This window comes from Chelonia mydas, chromosome 7 (assembly GCF_015237465.2).
Source record: "Chelonia mydas isolate rCheMyd1 chromosome 7, rCheMyd1.pri.v2, whole genome shotgun sequence".
Classification (NCBI taxonomy): domain Eukaryota; kingdom Metazoa; phylum Chordata; order Testudines; family Cheloniidae; genus Chelonia; species Chelonia mydas.
This window is the reverse complement of record NC_057853.1, coordinates 123,370,295-123,388,900: the sequence shown is the minus strand read 5'-3', so window position 1 is coordinate 123,388,900 and position 18,606 is coordinate 123,370,295. Positions and strand designations below refer to the sequence as shown.

General features: G+C 55.5%; 1 protein-coding gene across 2 annotated transcripts in view; it reads right to left on the bottom strand.

Annotated features, from left to right (window-relative positions):
* Window positions 1-18,606, bottom strand: part of ABCC2 (ATP binding cassette subfamily C member 2) — a 75,637-nt gene that overhangs the window by 11,358 nt on the left and 45,673 nt on the right. For both annotated transcript variants that reach the window (XM_037903604.2, XM_043552394.1), the window contains exons 19-28: window positions 17,922-18,108; window positions 15,887-16,010; window positions 14,394-14,526; window positions 11,680-11,899; window positions 11,204-11,358; window positions 10,367-10,522; window positions 9,955-10,154; window positions 5,415-5,541; window positions 4,827-4,928; window positions 4,513-4,656 (exon numbers count right to left, since the gene is read on the bottom strand). In XM_037903604.2, coding sequence (XP_037759532.1) covers window positions 4,513-4,656; window positions 4,827-4,928; window positions 5,415-5,541; window positions 9,955-10,154; window positions 10,367-10,522; window positions 11,204-11,358; window positions 11,680-11,899; window positions 14,394-14,526; window positions 15,887-16,010; window positions 17,922-18,108 — 1,548 coding nt within the window. The remainder of the gene's footprint in view (window positions 1-4,512; window positions 4,657-4,826; window positions 4,929-5,414; window positions 5,542-9,954; window positions 10,155-10,366; window positions 10,523-11,203; window positions 11,359-11,679; window positions 11,900-14,393; window positions 14,527-15,886; window positions 16,011-17,921; window positions 18,109-18,606) is intronic.

The window sequence follows — 18,606 nt, the reverse complement described above, 5'->3', positions numbered from 1 at the left end:
TGTTGCCCAAAAATGAAATGAATACTTTGCCTCAGTTACCAATCAGCATGATAATATGGAACGTGTATGAAGGCAGTACAGCTGAGTGAAGTTAACCACATCTGAGGAGGAAGAAAAATTCCAACAGCTTAATGTACTCAAATTGGGGAGAAACCTGATAATTTCCATCCCAGAACGCTGAAAGAACTGGCACATGAAATTGCTAGTCTGGTAACAAGGATTTTTAATAAATCTGTCTATTTGGGGAGGTAGTACCATATGACTAGCGAATAACCAATGTTGTACCTATATTTAAGAAACAGAAAAGAAGTGATCCAGGCAATTACAGACCTATTAGTCTGACCTCAGTAATATGCAAGACTTTGGAACAAGTTGTGAAGGAAATAATAATTAAATTCATGGAGGTAAACAAAAAAGGGGATGTAATGCAATATGAGTTTACCAAAAGTATATTATGCCAGAGTAACCTGATTTCCTTCTTTGATAAATAACTGCTTTTTAGATAAAGGAAATCCAGCAGATCCAATATACTTGGACTTCAGTAAAGCATTCAACACGGTACCTGTGGCACTCTGTACCTCAAAGCAGCACCCTGGAACCCCCATATCCACCCTTGTCATATAATTATGATATATTTCATAGAAAGCATGCCATGTAGAATATCATATGAATGGTCATGATCTGCTGAAACACATTGTTCTGTTAAAATATGTATATCATTGATATGGATGAAGTTATGAGATTTTGCTGTATGGTTGCTAATGAAATATGTTGTAAGTCTGAGAGTCTCTACTATAAGGGTGATGAGCCCCACCCAGGAGGGTGTTAAATGACCATTAATCAGCAGGGGAGTTGTAATCAAGGAATTTACATCTTTATGACTCAGTTGCACAAGACTAGGCCAGGGAATTGCTTAGCTCTGTGACTCAGCAAAGCCCACCAGGACATGCCTGGGCTAGTGTCTTCCAAGCACATGGACTAAGGATATAAAATATGGGACAGTGGCATCATGTTTTCACCTTTCTCCTCCCTCCACCTACACTAGAAGCAACAAAAACACTGAGAAGACACACTTCAACTGAGGAGACTGGTCCCAGGCTTGAAAGGGGAAGCCTGTGTATTAAGAATTGTAACATCCAGTAGGGTGAGAAAACTGCTTGATCCAAATACTGCCTAGTCGAATAAGGTTTAAGATTTAGACTGTGCGCTTACTTTTATTTTCTCTGGTAACTATCTCTGACCTTTTATGCCTACCACTTATAATCACTTAAAATCTATCTTTCTGTTGTTAATAAATCTGTTTTATATTTTACTTAAAACAGTACATTTTGGTTGAAGTACTTGGGAAATCTCAGTTCAGTTTACAAAGGCTTGTGTATGTCTCTCCACACTGAGGGAGGGGCAGACTGGGTAATAAACTGACACAGGTCAGGATTCTGACCAGGCAGGACAGTACAGCTCTGGAGAGCCAGGCTGGGGAGCTGAGGGGAATTAGAATCATAGAATATCAGGGTTGGAAGGGACCTCAGGAGATCATCTAGTCCAACCCCCTGCTCAAAGCAGGACCAATCCCCAACTAAATCCTCCCAGCCAGGGCTTTGTCAAGCCTGACTGGTGCCTTTCTCTGTGTGATTTGTGAGTGGCTCTGGGAGCATGCATGCAATCTAGCTGAATGTGGGGCTCCTCACACTGTTGTGCTGAGTGATAACAGCACCTGGAGGGGTTTGCTGTTTGTCCCTAGCAAAACATTGGCGAGACAGCCCAAGCTGGACAGTACAGTGGTACCCCAGTTCCAGGTTTTACCCCGGGGATCCTGTCACAGAACAACATGGAAAATTACTAATTAGAGAAGATGGGGATTAGTACAAGAATTGCAAGGTGAATAAGGAACTGGCTAAAGGGAAGAAGGCAACGGGTTGTGCTGAAAGGTGAACTATCAGACTTGAGGGAGGTCACTAGTGGAGTTCTTCAAGGAACCAATTTTATTCAGTATTTTTATTAATATTAATGACCTTGGCACAAATAGTAGAAGTGTCCTTGAAGACAGGAGTGATAGATATGGGATGCAATTCAATAATACAAAAGTGTAAGCTCAGGTACTTAGGGTCTAATAATAAGAATTTCTGCTACAAGTTGCGGGGAGGTTCATCATTTGGAAGTGACAGAGGAGGAGAGAGACTTGAATGTGTGGGTTGGTCACAGGATGACAAGCTACCAATGTGATATGGCTGCAAAAAAGGCAAAGTGATCCTAGGATGTATCAGGCGAGGCGTTTCCAGTGGAGAGAGAGAAGTATTAATGCCACTGTACAATGCACTGGTAAGACGTCATTTGGAATACTGGGTAAAGTTCTGGCCAACCATGTTCAAGAAAGACAAATTCAAACAGGAACCAGTGCAGAGAAGAGCTGCAGGGCTGATCCAGGGAACAGAGGGACTATTTTATGAGAGCAGACTAGAAGAGCTTGGGGTTATTTTAGCTTATTTAGAAATTAGAAGATTTCTAGCCTGCAGAGGAGAGAGGCACTGGAATTAACTTCCAACAGGAGTTATGGAGGCAAACAACTGAATTAGTTTTGAGAGAGACCTGGGCACATTTAGGAGTGTAATTGTATGACAGGGTAGCATGTCATGGTTGTTGTGAAGAAGTAAAAAGGGATCTCACAAAACTGGGTGACTGAGCAACAAAATGGCAGATGAAATTCAATGTTGATAAGTGCAAAGTAATTCACATTGGAAAACATAATCCCCACTATACATACAACATTATGGGGTCCAAATTAGCTGTTATTACTCAAGAAAGAGATCTCAGAGTCATTGTGGATAGTTCTCTGAAAACATTCACTCAATGTGCAGCAGCAGTTAAAAACCTAATTATCTATCCCAATTAGGAAAGGGATGGATAACGTGATACAGAATGGCCAGGGAGCAGGGGTAGAGGCGAAATATATAAACCCTAGGCTAATTAACGCGTGGTTCCCTGTGGACTAGGGAGGGTTGCTACAGGTTCATTGGAGCACCTGTAGTCAATTAAGCCCTGTCAGGAACCTAATAAAACCACCTGCTTCAGGCAGCCAGAAAAAGGAGGAGGAAAGAGAGAGGACTGGAGCTTGGAGGTGTGTTGTTAGATTTGAAAGGCCAGAGAACTGAAGTGAGGGAGACTTCCTCCCCCAGCGTCTAAGGACCGAAGGTTCCCCACCCAAGAGGGAGGAGGGTAAGAACCTGCAGGGGTTAATAAGAGGGGCTGGGGCTCAGAGTGAGGAGCAAACCCAGACCCCTCCCCCACTTCCCTCCTCTACCACCTTCCCGGGCCACTAGCAGAGACCTCGGTGGCCCAAGAGCAGGGGCAAGGGGTGGTGCCTTAGTCCCCCGCCAAGAAAACGCAAGACCCGCTATACTAACATCGGCCATCTTGCCACAATAATAAGACAGAAAATATCATATTGCCTCTATATAAACCCCTAGTATGCCCACATCTTGAATATTGTGTGCAGATGTGGTTGCCCCATCTCAAAAAAGATATATTGGAACTGGAAAAGGTTCAGAAAATGGTAACAAAAATGATCAAGGTATGGAACAGCTTCCATATGAGAAGAGATTAAAAAGACTAGGATTGGTCATCCCTCTGAAGCATGTGGCACCGGCCACTGTCAGAAGACAGGATACTGGGCTAGATGGGCCTTTGGTCTGACCCAGTCTGGCCATTCTTATGTTCTTATGGTGGGGAGCAGGGCTTGGAAGCCCTGGGGTTCCTTTCAGTTTCTCATGTTTCTAAAGCTCATGCTTCAGGACTTCAGTCACCTGGAGGGGTCAGGAAGGAATTTTTCCTTACCCTCAATGTATTCTGTGGGTTTTTTTTCTGGGGAGGTGGGGTGTCTCCTTCCTCTGAACCATCAGGGATGGCAACAGCTGGAGATGAGACACTGGATGTGGGGGAACAGGGCTCTGAGGTGAGATCGAGCATTCTTTCTTTCAGGTGCTGGGCTGGCTGGTTCTAGCTCCCGTGCTAAGGGTCTAACTGGTCACCGTATGTGGAGTTGGAAAGGAATTTCCCCTGGTCAGATTGGCAGTGACCTTGGGTGTTTTTCATCTTCCCCTGCAGCATGTGGGTCACTTGCCAGGATTATCTTGGTACATCTCAGTCAATTCCCTGCCACTGCAGGGGCCTCGGGCACTGGTGCAACTAGTGTCTCCTCTCCTCTGCTGCAGCAGATAATCTAGTCTAAGAGCTGTTGTAATTTTGTCTAATTTTGGTTGTTGGGCTTCGTGGGTGGGTGCTGAGTGGGGCTGGTGGCCTGTGATACACAGAGGGCCAGACGAGATCATCTGGTGGTCCCTTCTGGCCTCAAACTCGAGGACTCTCCAAAATAAAGTGATGTCTTCTGGCTCTGATCTGAATCAATGAGTGTTTCAGTCCTGGAATCAAACCCCTGAGGGGGTCGTGTTCCCCCCCCTACCCCCATCATCAGCTGACAGCAAAGAACCAGAGGGGTCTGTCGGGGAGGCTTCTCACCTTTTCAGTGCTCCCAATATCACAGGTGAGCCCATGAAGAACCAGCTCCAGCCCAGGTCGGTACCGGACTTGGTAGTCAGTAATCTGGATCTCGCCTTTGCTAGGCCAGCCGGGGGGTGGTCGCTGCTCCGTCACCCACGGAGCCTGGGGGTTGGCAAAGGAGTGTTAAAAGGATGTCTGATAACTGGGGAACTGTGGTGCAGAGCACTCTGGGTAGCAACATGCAAATGAAGTGGGATATGCAGAGGTGCCCAGTTCTCCCTGTACCACTTCCCGCTCTATCTCTCAGTCACCTTTCCCTCACCCACTCTCACCTCATTCTCCACCTGCGTGTACTCATGAACTCGCTCCACTGCCACAATGTTGGTTTCCAGCTCCGATGTCATCCGCACCAGCCAGTTCAGCGTCTGGGTTATCTGCACAGCAGAGACCAGCGGGTCCTGAGCCTGGAACACCCAAACCTTCGCCCCTTCCTAGGGCCCAGTGCCCTTAGCAGGAGCTTCCGCATCCTGACCCCATCCTGCTATAACACACCAAGCAGCATCCCCCCGCAACCTCGCTCACCCCATCGCATCCAGCAGCAAGGCCCCTGCCCTGTCCCCACCTCCTCCCAATGGGCCAGCGCCATCCTGGCCCAGGACCCACAGAGGGAGTGCCCCTGTCCTGGACCAGCATGTGCTTCCCCCCTCGCTATGGGAACGTCTCTTTCTTATCTCCAGCCATCCCAGCTGGCAGCCCCCAGAGGAGAGCCCCTTTGCCGGCCAAATGCCCAGCAGCACTTCCCAGCTGAAGGCAGGAACCAGACACTGAGGCTCTGCCACCGGGAACAGCCCTGCCCCCCTGGATGTGAGCAGGCCCCCGCACAGCAGAGAGGCCTTGTTCCCCTGAGCGGCTGGACTCACGTTGAGTGCTGAGGAGATGGAGAGCCCAACGATGCCACTCCCCAGAGAGTCCCTTGTAATCACAGCCAGAAGAGCCGCAAAGAAAACCACCAGGTTCCCGACAAACTCCTGGCGGATGGCAAGCCACCTGCAGCAGGGAGAGCGTTGGCGGTGAGGCGTGGGAGAGAGAAGCCTGCCTGTACCTACGCTCGCATGGTGGGGCACTTACAGTGAGCACCATCAGCACCATTCCTGGCCACCCGGAACACCCAGCGCCACCCCATCCGCTCACCGTCCGTCACAATCCTCCTCCCCAGGCCTCACCATAAATATTCCCCTCAGGCACCTGTTTCTCACACAGAACTGCTGCTCTTAATCTCCTACCTGTGGCCTCAATATTCCCTACTAATCCACCCTGTCACACCCTACCTCATCTGCGAGCGAGCACCCTAATAAAACCCCACTGGCAAACAACTGTCTGACCAGCAATATTCTTTCCCAGTAATCACCCAACTCACACTAAACCGCCCCTCCCAGGCACCTGGCTGTGCCTCATTTTAAATATTTCCCTCTCATCATCCCCATCTCCCAGTTACATCCTAAATTCTCCCCGTCCCATCATGCCTGGGTATTCCCCTGGAAAGCCCTTGTGTGACACCATATATCTTCCCTTGTATTTATACATACAAAAAATAAAAGGGGGCACAGCTGCAGGTGCATCACAGAAGGGGGGGAGACATCCACTCAGTCAAAGGTGAGATATCAGCCTCGCCATGTCATCTCGTTACGTCCCCCAGGCTACCAGCCCCACGTCAGCCTGATCTGGATGGAGCTAGTCCTCACTAGCATCTCTCCTAGCATCCCATGACTCCCACAGTCACCTCACGCCCAGGTATGTGCCGCCAGGGACATTACATATGTGTCCGACCATTTCCTCAACATTACACCAAAAGGGGCTGTGTGTGGTCTCTGCCGAAAGCGAAGGTCTAGCTGATTGTCCTAGTTATTGGGAGATGTTTTATGGAAAACAATTTTAGAGCCATGTAATGTAGGATATTCGTGTTCCAAATCTGCTGGGAGTGAAAACTACCACTTGAGGAGGAGGCATCTGAGAGCCCACCAAATCCACATGAGAACAATGGACGCCCATGGAGACAGGGTGTTTATTTACTGTCTGGAGTAGATGTTGGCTGGAGATTTACAAGGACAAACAAACTCCAAGAGAGTTCTGGGAAAAGGGGCCATGAGCTAACAGAAAATAGGCTCTGACTGTAAAAGAGGAGAAGAGTTGCCCATGTGGTTATCCATGACAGGAGAAGACACTCTGTCAACCTGGTTCATGAAAAGTTGACCCCAGCTTTTTAGACTGGTCAAACGCTGCAAGAACCAACCTTTGGGTGAGAAATACCTGATTAGACAGAAAAGTAACTTGTGAATAAGTCTAGGCTAGAGATTGAGTGTAATGTTTTTCTTTTACTTGTAATCTTATCTTTCCAAATCTTTAGACTTGCTTTGATTTGAATCTTTACCTCAAGCTCTGTTAAATAAACCTCAATTTCTGTCCACGAGCCTTGTGCTAGGGCAACTGCTGAACTGAGGTGAAACCGGTGAACTATGGTGCACGGTCTCTGTGGAGCCAGTGGATCAGTGTAAACAGCAGGTGTTCAGCGGATAGGGGACTGGTCACTCAAGTGTGACAAAGCAGGTGTGTAAATTGCTCGCCTGCAGAGGGAAAGAGCAGGTGCTCACGGAGACAAGTAGCCGGTGTCTGAGGAGTGTTTCCCCTGGTGGGCACAGACAAGGCTCTCTCATGCTGTGAGCAGGTGGTAGTGATTCACCCTGGGTGTAGCTCTGAAACACCGTCACACCATGTTTCATCATAAATCATCCTCCCAAATCACCGGGTCTCACGCTCAATTGTCCCCAAGTCACTTTCACTGTCTCATCCTAAATCCTCCCCCAAATCATCCAGTATCTAACCTAAACCAGTCACTTCCATTGCACCTCACACCTACATTGTCCCCCTGTCCATCCCATCTCTCCTTCTACCCTGCTCCGCCTAGTGGGTTCCCTCAGGGATTGGTTCTTGACCTTGTGCTATTTAACATTTTTATCTATGTCATGGAAGAAAACGTAAAATCGCCAGTGATAGCATTTGCAGATGACATACAGATTGAGGAAATGATAGATAATGAAAAGGACAGGTCACTGACAGAGAGCAATCTTGATCAGTCAGGAAGCTGGGCACACTCAAACAATACCTTTTTCAATACTGCCAAAGGTATAATCATACCTCTAGGAACACAGAACGTAGGCCATATTTACTGGATGGGGGACTCTATCCTGGGAAGCAGTGCTCTGAAAAAGACTTGGGTACCAATGTGAGATTTCTAAAAATAGCTACAGCACTCAACAGAGGATGTAGGCTCAGGTTATGTTACCTCTACATTTGGCACTGGTGTGACTGCTACTGGATTACTGTGTTTTAAATGAGGACTGGATGTTTTTCAAAAGGTCTGCTCTAGTTCAAATCTGCATGAATTCAGGGAAGTCCCATGGCCTGTGCTATGCAGGAGTTCATGATACATGATCACAATGGCCCCTTCTGGTTTTATAATCTACGAATCAATGTACCTAGGCGGAGCAGGGTAGAAGAAGAGATGGGGTGGACAGGGAGACAATGTAGGGCAGCATTATCTCCTGCAAATTGTAACCAAACTTGTTTGTCTGAGCAATTGGCTGTACAAGAAGTAGGACTGAGTGGACTTGTACGCTGTAAAGTTTTACATTGTTTTATTTTTGAATGCAGTTTTTTTTTTTTAACATAATTCTACATTTGTAAGTTCAGCTTTCATGATAGAGATTGCACTACAGTGCTTGTATTAGGTGAATTGAAAAATACTATTTCTTTTGGTTTTTACAGTGCAAATATTTGTAATAAAAAATAAAGTGAGCACTGTACACTTTGTATTCCATGTTGTAATTGAAATCAATATATTTGAAAATGTAGAAAACATCCAAAAATATTTAAATAAAAGGTATTCTATTATTGTTTAACTGCACGATTAATTGCGCAATTAATTTTTTAAATCGCGAGCTTAATCGTGATTAATTATTTAATAGCTTGACAGCCCTAAAAAAACCTATTGAAACAAGACACTTCACTGCACACACCTCTCCCTCTGGGGAGAGGATGACAGAACAAACAACATGTGACAGATGTGTAATTATAGTGCTTAATACACTACTAGAAGGCGCTCATATTTAGAATAGAATAGGAAAATTTTAGCATTTCCATCTAGTAATGGATCAATACCGTTGTTAGGATTCCTTCTGTTCCTAATACACTTTTAAAAATCCCTTTTTATTGTCCCTTACTCTTCTGGCTATAGATGTCGCAGTGTGTTATTTTGCTTCCCTTATCAATTTTCTACAATTCCTAGCTTCTAAGCCCCACCCACCCAAAGCACTCAACCAGCAATGTGCCCAACACCCAACAATGCCCTCCAGCATTCAATCAAGCACTCCAACACCCATCAGCACCATCCCAATCTATCTGAAGCATCCAATACTCCTAATACTGACCCAGAACACCTCAGCACCCCACAGTGTAACCTCCCCAGTTCTCCATGAATCCCGTGGGCACCAGGTTTGTATAATTTTTGGTGGTGCCCAGAATGGGTCCAAGCAGAACCGTCCCATCCATAGGATATACCGGGACAACCGCCCCAGGCCCCACGCTTCAGGGGGATGCGGGGTCCAGGGCGGCCTGGGGAGATAGTGGGGGGCCTGGCACCGGCAGCAGTGAGCAACCCGGCCCCAGCCTTCCCTGTCCCGCCGGCTCCCGGCATCGCTTGGGGGAGGGGGAGGAAGCTGGAAAGAGGCAGTGTGGGGGCTTGGGGGAAGAGGTGGAATTGGGGTGGGGAGGGGGTGGAGCAGGGCTTGGGGGAAGGGATGGAGTGGGGCAGAGCAGGGATGGGAAGAGGCTGGTCAGCACCAGGCCCCCTGCTAGCCCCCCGCAGGATGCCCTGTACCCCACGTCCCACTGAAGCGCGGGACTCCCCAAAGAGCGGGGCCCAGGGTGGTTCCCCCGGTCCATCCTATGGACGGGACGGCTCTGAAAATATAAGCCCAAACATTGGTGGAGCCTGAATATCGATGGAGCATGGGCCCATATAACTCGCCGCCTATGGAAGCCCCCAGCAGTGCCCCACCCTATCAGCCAAAATCACCCCAACAAGGCCCCGTGCTAGAATGTGATCCTGTCCCAAAAGTCCCCTGTTCCTAACAGAAATATGCAGACTCCATGCAGGGTCTGGAACCTTATGGGGTTAGCTCCACAGTATCCAGTTCAGCCAGCCAAGACCCACCCAGAACATCCAGAGGCCAAATGAGGCTCTTCAGATAAGCCAAAGGCCAGGAGAGCCCCAGCTCCTAGTGATCCCCCCACAGCCATCGAAATCACGTGCACTGATTTTACTGCAGCGAGCTGCCCTCAGCCCAGTCACATGATGAATACAGGCCCCGCTGGTCTGTCCCTTTGCGGGAGGAATCATCTCACCTATTCGAGACAATCCAGGAGTAAACACTTTTCTGGTTGATGTCCATGATCCGGTCGTTGTGCTGCAGGAACCGCGGCTGGTGTCCGTAGGCCCTGATCACAGACAGGCCTGACACTGTCTCGCTGAAGTGGGAATAGATGGGAGACCTGGTGACGGAATCCAGACGTCTCAGCTGGCGGGACGTGGAGACATAGATGCGCTGGGACCAGAGAAGCAGCTCCATTACTGCAATGTGCACCCAGGACCTTCCCCCCCGTGGCAGATGGCAGAGACCCCAGTTCCGCTAGGTGTGTCTGCAGTGACACACGCTGGGCAGACGGCCCCAGGGGTCACAGCTCTGGGAATGCCCAAGGAAGGAGAGAGGCTGAGCTCTGCCCCGCCCATTGCGCCGAAAGTGCCAGAACCACTCACCAGCAGGAAAAAATAGAAGATGCCCAAGGGAATGATGATGAGAGCGAAGTAGGGGGTGGCCAGGCAGATCATGAGCAGGGTGCTGATGATGCCCAGAAAGCAGGTCAGCCAGCTACGGAAGGACATGGGGATGGTCTCATCCACGGTAAAGATGTCCTGGGAACAGATGGAGAAGAGGGGAGATGCAGGCAGTGATGCAAGGCCCCGCGAGACAGGAGGAGGCCAGAGGGCCCTGCACATGCTAAGGGAAGCTCTGATACCACTCTGCCTTCCAGCCCTGGGGATCAGCGTGATCCTACTGTCCAGACAGGGAGACTGACGCAGAGAGAGGGGAAGGGACTTGCCTCATGGGGCATGTCGTGAGTCAGTGGCACAGCTGGGAAAATGAACGCAGGGGTCTTGATTTCCAGCTCCCCATATTCTAACCATTAGACCCCACGTCCTCCCAGATCTGAGAACAGAACCAGGAGTCCTGGCTCTCAGTCCCCCCAGCTCTAACCACTAGACTCCACTCCTGCTCTAGCTCTGCGTGATTAAAGGCCAGTCAGGTTCCTAGTTTGGACCCACCTTGTTCACATCACAAAGCCCTGCTGAGACCTGACCAAATGCTGCCACGTGAGGCTGCTGACAAGGCAGCGGGCTGCTGGGGAAGGCGTCATGTCTCCACCAGCACAGGAATTGCCCCGGGTGAGGGTTCCTAGGATAAAGCTACTGGCATTGCAGCAAGAAATGTGCCTGTGAAACGTTTGAAGGAACGTCCCTCCCTCTGCTGCCACCCCCGGCACTGGTCCCACCAGGACAACTGGGCACAGGGTCCCCCCTGGCACAAGCTCTCACCTTGGCAAATCTGTTGATGATGCGACCCATGGGGGTCGTGTCGAAGAAGCTCATGGGCACTCGCAAGATATTGCTGAGCAGCTGCTGGTGCAGCACGCGGGAGGCCCGGATGGCACCGCGGGAAGCCAGGAGGGCTCCGGCCATCAGGAAGGCAGCTAGAACGCATGCATGTGCCAGTTAGGGTCAGGCTCACGGGACCTTGGGCCCGACACACCCCCGGCACACATGGAGAGATTGGGTGCTGCTGGGCTGCAATCCTCCAGCTTCCAGGGAGGCCTCAGACCCCAGCTGCCTGCTCCCAGCTCCCAGGGAAATCTTGGCAACCCCATCCAGTGCACTGGGGGAAATCTTGGGCCCTGGCAAACCGCCAGCTCAAGCAGAGGCCTGGGGCCTCAGCAACCCTTCCCTGGGCTCTCCAGCCCAAGTGCCCCCAGCTCACCACCTCCCATTTCAATTGGGTGGGTCCCCAGACTTACCCTGCGCCATGCCCAGCGCCCCGAAGACCCCGATCCGCATGTCCCGCTGAGAGGTTGGGTAGGTCTTGTTCCAGTACCGCAGCGAGTCGTCGGTCCAGTCACTGAGCCACAGGCTGGACCCCACGTAGGCGGCGTATTGCGCAACGTAGGTGATGAAAACCCAGGCGGAGAATCCCCAGCCCACGGCGCGCAGGTACCGCAGGTACAGGGAGAACTTCACCTGCAGAGCAGCACAGCTGTTGCGGCGTCCCAGGGAGCCCAGCCGCCGCACGCACCCCGAGGCAGCTCTGCCTGCAGCCACACCTCTGCCCTCCCCACCCAGCAGCACTCAACCCCCCCCAGCACTGCCCAGCCGCCCCCCCACAGCACCGCCCAGCTCCCGCGCCCTCCCCACACAGCCCCCGCCCAGTCCCCCACCAGCACCGCCCAGCCACCCCCCCCGCACCGCCCAGCTCCCGCGCCCTCCCCACCCAGCCCCCGCCCAGGCCCCCCCACAGCACCGCCCAGCCCGCCCCCCAGCACCCCAGGCTCCCGCGCCCTCCCCACCCAGCCCCCGCCCAGGCCCCCCCACAGCACCGCCCAGCCCGCCCCCCAGCACCGCCCGGCTCCTGTGCCCTCCCCACCCAGTCCCCCCCAGCACCGCCAGGCTCCCGTGCCCTCCCCACACAGCCCCCGCCCAGTCCCCCCCCCAGCACCGCCCAGCCACCCCCCCAGGACCGCCAGGCTCCCGCGCCCTCCCCACCCAGCCCCTGCCCAGCCCACCCCCCCCAGCACCGCCCAGCTCCCGCGCCCGCCCCCCCAGCACCGCCTGGCTCCCACGCCCTCCCCCCCCAGCCCCCGCCAGCCAGCCCCCCAGGACCGCCAGGCTCCTGCGCCCTTCCCACACAGCCCCCGCCCAGCCCGCCCCCCCAGCACCGCCCGGCTCCCGTGCCCTCCCCACCCAGCCCCCGCCCAGTCCCCCCTCAGCACCGCCCAGCCACCCCCCAGGACCGCCAGGCTCCCGCGCCCTCCCCACCCAGCCCCCGCCCAGGCCCCCCCCAGCACCGCCCAGCCCGCCCCCCAGCACCGCCCGGCTCCTGTGCCCTCCCCACCCAGTCCCCGCCCAGTCCCCCCCAGCACCGCCAGGCTCCCGTGCCCTCCCCCCCCAGCCCCCGCCCAGTCCCCCCCCCAGCACCGCCCAGCCACCCCCCCAGGACCGCCAGGCTCCCGCGCCCTCCCCACCCAGCCCCTGCCCAGCCCACCCCCCCAGCACCGCCCAGCTCCCGCGCCCGCCCCCCCAGCACCGCCCGGCTCCCACGCCCTCCCCCCCCAGCCCCCGCCCAGTCCCCCCCCAGCACCACCCAGCCAGCCCCCCAGGACCGCCAGGCTCCTGCGCCCTTCCCACACAGCCCCCGCCCAGCCCGCCCCCCCAGCACCGCCCGGCTCCCGTGCCCTCCCCACCCAGCCCCCGCCCAGTCCCCCCTCAGCACCGCCCAGCCACCCCCCAGGACCGCCAGGCTCCCGCGCCCTCCCCACCCAGCCCCCGCCCAGCCCGCCCCCCCAGCACCGCCCGGCTCCCGCGCCCTCTCCACACAGCCCCCGCCCAGCCCGCCCCCCCAGCACCGCCCGGCTCCCGTGCCCTCCCCACCCAGCCCCCACCCAGTCCCCCCCCAGCACCGCCCAGCCACCCCCCAGGACCGCCAGGCTCCCGCACCCTCCCCACCCAGCCCCCGCCCAGCCCGCCCCCCCAGCACCGCCAGGCTCCCGCGCCCTCCCCACACAGCCCCCGCCCAGCCCGCCCCCCCAGCACCGCCAGGCTCCCGTGCCCTCCCCACACAGCCCCCGCCCAGTCCCCCCCCAGCACCGCCCAGCCACCCCCCAGGACCGCCAGGCTCCCGCGCCCTCCCCACCCAGCCCCCGCCCAGCCCGCCCCCCCAGCACCGCCAGGCTCCTGCGCCCTCCCCACAGCACTGCCCAGCCCGCCCCCCCAGCACCGCCCGGCTCCTGCGCCCTTCCCACCCAGTCCCCCCCCAGCACCGCCCAGCCACCCCCCAGGACCGCCAGGCTCCCGCGCCCTCCCCACCCAGCCCCTTCCCAGCCCGTCCCCCCAGCACCGCCAGGCTCCCGCGCCCTCCCCACCTAGCCCCCGCCCAGTCCCCTCCCCACAGGACCGCCAGGCTCCCGAGCCCTCCCCACCCAGCCCCCGCCCAGTCCCCCCCCACAGGACTGCCAGGCTCCGGCGCCCTCCCCACCCAGCCCCCGCCCAGTCCCCCCCCAGCACCGCCCAGCCCGTCCCCCCAGCACCCGTGCCCTCCCCACCCAGCCCCCGCCCAGTCCCCCCCCAGCACTGCTTAGGCTCCCACACCCTCCCCACCGCACTGCCCAGCATCCCATGCCCTCCCCACACAGCACCATCAAGCCCCCTCAGAGCACCACCTAGTCCCGCACACTCTCCCCACACAGCCCCCCACTCCCTCCCACACACCCCATCCCTGCTCTCCCCAGCACTGCCCGCCCACCCTGCCTTCCCATAGCCAGCAGCCCACCCTCAAAACACACCCCAGCAGCACCCCTCCATGCCTCCCTCTTCACACAGAGGCCGGGAGCAGTGAAATGGGGGTCAGCAAAGCTGAGGGTCAGTTTTCTCAAGCAACCATTGTGGTTGTAAAGCGGCGAGCTGTGGGGTGGGATTTCACAGTGTCCCCGCCCCCAAGCCACAAGATCCCTTCTCTCACCTTCCCTGTTTCCATGGCCTCCTTCTCAATCAGCCTCTGTCCTGTCACCTCCTCAGAAGGCTGCTTGTCCTTGGGCCCCACCTCACTCGCTCGCAGGGCCTTTCGCAGGGACTTGGTGCTGCTGGTGCTGAGGCTGCAATAGGGCGATTGCTCATCGTTAGCCACGGGGCAGCTGCACTTGGAGCCACCCACCCGCCTCGCCCTGCACTGAGCCTCCCGCTCCAGCATGCTGGCTGCGGCGGGATCTGCCAGGGACCAGCCATGGGACTCACTGACTTTGGCGAGAGAAACATTTCAACGGGACTCTTTGGTAATTCCTCCGAGTCCAGCGTTGTTCCACCCTCTCCAGCTAAACAAGCCCAGCCCCGCACTCCGGACACACCATTGCCCAGCCAGCCAGCCCCAGGGAAAAGCCCAAGGGCTGATGTCTGACATACAGAAACCGCTGGAGAAGTCACACTAGAGGGGAAGCTAGCCGCTCAGCAGCGCGATCCTGCCCAGTGCATTGTGGGGGAGCAGAGAGCGGCGGGGTCGGGAGGCAGCTGCAACAGGGGAGTGTGGGGGGAAGACCGCTGGAGAAACCCTGCAGGCAGGAACTTGCCGAGGCTGGGCTGGGGAGCAGAACCATGACAGACAGGCCCTTTCCGATCAGCAGCTGAGCAAAGCAGAGGGCCCCACATGCCATGCAGGTCAGGGAGGCTCCAGAGACCAGGGCTCTCAGATGCTTTCCCACAGGTTCCCCAAGAAGTGAAGCCTCACACAGGGCCCCTCCATCCCAGTGTTGGGGACACTGGGGCATGGCCACTAGGTAACTCGAGGGGATGGAAGACCACGAGTGTCGATGAAGCCCCCTCGCACTAGGCCCAGGTGTCCTTGGCCCCCCCCCCCCGCCTGGAGGCACTCACAGCAGCTCTGCGTACTAGGCCCAAGTGTCCTTGGCCCCCCTGCCTGGAGGCACACACAGCAGTTCTGCTGAGAATCTGCAACAATATGCTGCAGAGTCAGACTGCCTGAAACTAAGCAAGGCCAAACAGGGCAGATATGGAAGAACAATGCTGAATAAAGCAGCTTTATGTATAGTTTAACAAATGATACAGAGAACCAGGGAACTAGCTGGGAACTGGATTGGCTGGCTATATGGATACTTGGGGCAGCTTGCTATTGGATAAGTATGCTGGGAAAAAGGATGTATAAAAGCCTGTGTAACTTCCTGCTCTGTGTGCAGGATTTGAGATTCAAATCTCCCTGTACCTATTTGAAGCTTCAAATAAACTTTTCTGCTTCTCCACCCCGTTGTGATTATTGGGTGTAGCACACCGGGTAACGAACCAACTCAAGCTGTTGTTCAGCCTCTCGGCACTGGGTGCCGGCAACACCAGGAAGCCCAGCAGAGGCCCAGGGCAGAGGGAGATGCCTGGACAGGGAGAGGGACGGAAAGGGGGAGGTTCTGGTGGTGGGGGAATGATATCCGATGACTGGGGACAGGTTCCTACCTGCGGCTGAATCCTCTCTGCTGGATGCTGGCTTCTCTTTTCAGGGTCATGGTCACTATGTCGGCTGGCACTTCCTCCGGGCTAGCCTCAGGGACCTCGCCGTCTTGCTCCTCTGCAGCTTCCACTGAAGCAGCAGACACAGGAGTTAGGAGGCGCCTGGACTGGATGTGGCGTTCGGCATTGAACAAAGAGCAGCACACGGCTCCGTAGCACCAGGCCTGTGCTGTGTCCTCCGGCACAGCAGCCAAGAGCTGCCTGCAATACCTTCAGGAGCCCTTATTAAACTGTGCTCAAGTATCCTTGGGGTCCATTGTATTACATGAACGGCTTGTGTGTGACGGTGGGCAGGGATGTATGTAACCTCTGGAGTGGGGAGATGTAATTCCTGGGGCCTCAAAAGACTATATCGAACAATGTGTCAGACTAGAACAGACTCTTGGAAAAGCGTGGAGTGGAATATACAGGGCGCGGGGAATCCCCACCTCCGGTGATGCAAACCCAGGCCCTGAGGAGGGGCCACTGTCTGCTGATCACTCTTGCTGCCATCTGACGGGTTCCTAGCTCTCTCCCCTGAAGCAGCTGGTGCTGGTGGTCCCTCTTGGAGATGGGGTACTGGGCTACACAGACCCCTGCTCTGAGCTGGAGTGGGAACCCTTCGCCCCCAGGAGTAAGAGTGCAGTGTTCTCTAGGTGGAACTGTCCCACTCCTTGTCAGGGCCCGTCTTGGGGAGACCAAGGGCCTTTTCTGGCTTCCCAGGACTGCACACTCTCCTCAGGTGAGACGCTGGGCTTGCTCCCAGCCACAGAAAGGGGAACGTCCAAGCAGCAAGGTGAGCGCGGTCTCCCAGCCGCAGCGTGGGGCTTTGGGGCCCGAGCTCCAGCCAAGCTGAACAGGGAAGGAGAAGAGACCATGCTCTGGGAACCATTGTGGGTGGGAAGGTTCCCAGCAGGGGTCAGGGCAAGGTTCCTGCAGAGCCATATAGCTCTTTCTGCTGACTCATACTGAGTAAGACGAGCTGCGTCACACTGGGTCCAGTTCAGGAGGAGGCAGGGTTGGTGTGTCCCCGGAGGCAGAGGGGAAGGGGCAGAAACAGAAAGGCAGACCCAAGCCCCGGAGACAGTGCAGGCCGAGACTCTCCTTGTATTAGTGTTACCCTCTGTGACGGGGCGAGGCCAGATGGCTATAGAAAAGTAGTGGGAGGTAGATATGTTAGCTCCAGGCTAAACAAATCCCTGGTACCAGGTTAAGTGAAATGGCAGCTGCTCCAGGTCAATTAAGACACCTGGGGCCAATTAAGAACTTTCCAGAAGGCAGGGAGAAGGCTAGGTTGATTGGGACACCTGATGCCAGTCAGGGGCTGGCTGAAACTAGTTAAAAGCCTCCCAGTCAGTCAGGTGGGTGTGCATGTCAGGAGCTGTGGGAGGAAGTTGTGCTGTTGGAGAGGCTGCGTAGTACACACCATGTCAGGCACAAGGAAGGAGGCCCTGAGGTGAGGGTGAAGTGGAGCTTGAGGAAGTGAGGGCTGCGGTGGGGGAAGTAGCCCAGGGAATTGTACATGTCATGTTTCTAAAAGGTCAGCTACCATAGCTGATACTATTAGGGTCCCTGGGCTGGAGCCTGGAGTAGAGGGTGAGCCCGGGCTCCCCTCCCCCACCTTTGCCCCCTGATTAATCACTGAGGCTGGGAGACAACAGAGACTGTGCAAGGAAGGATAACTTCTCCTCACCTCCCTCGCTGGCTTATGATGAAAATGGCTCAGTAGACTGTGACCCTTGTCCCTAGAGAAAGAAGGGTTACGTGGAAGGTCACAGTGAGCCTCTGAAGCTAGCGAAATCCGCCAGGAAATGTGGGACCCACGGAGGCAAGGACAGAACTTTGTCACACCTCGTTAACAGGGGCAAACCCCAGGTGGGTGAGTTAGGGCTGTCTCCTTCCCTCCCGCCAACACTGGGGCGCTCTGGGCAACATAGCACAAAATAGGACTCCATGGGCACCTGTATGAAGCTGACCCTGGGTCCAGCACATGCCCCCGTACCTGTGGCCTCCCCCTCGGGGGTGCTACCCTCCTGGCTTCCATACATGCTCAGGAGCTGAGCGAAGGCCCCCCCGTTAGCCAGCAAGGTGCTGTAGGAGCCCTGCTCAGACACGGCACCGGCCACCAGCACTACAATCTCATCCGTCTTTGGCAGGAAACTGATACTGTGCGTCACCAGGATCCGGGTCTGCCACGAAGAATGGCACAGAGGTTACAGGGTCCAGCAGCTACAGGATCGCCACCACCTCCCGTGTCCTTGGCTGGAAACACATGCCACCCCCACCCCCGGCTGAGGACCGGCAGGGCACTCCATCACCTACCTTCCCCCCTGGTTGGGGACCTGCAGGGCTCCCCCTCACCCACTCCCCCCCTGGCTGCGGACTCGCAGGGTTCCCCTTCTTTCAGCCCTGCCCCTGGCTGGGGACCCAGAGGGCTCCCCCTCACTCGCCACCAGCTGGGGACCTGCTGGGCTCCCCCTCACCTATTACCGTCCCCAGCTGGGGACTCAACGGGCTCCCCATCATCCACTCCTGCCCCCGCTAGGGACCCGCCAGGCTCCCCATCATGCCCCTTCACCATTTAGATTTAGTTGGGGATTGGTCCTGCTTTGAGCAAGGGGTTGAACTAGATGACCTCCTGAGGTCCCTTCCAACCCTGATATTCTATGATTCCCCCAGCCCTGTCT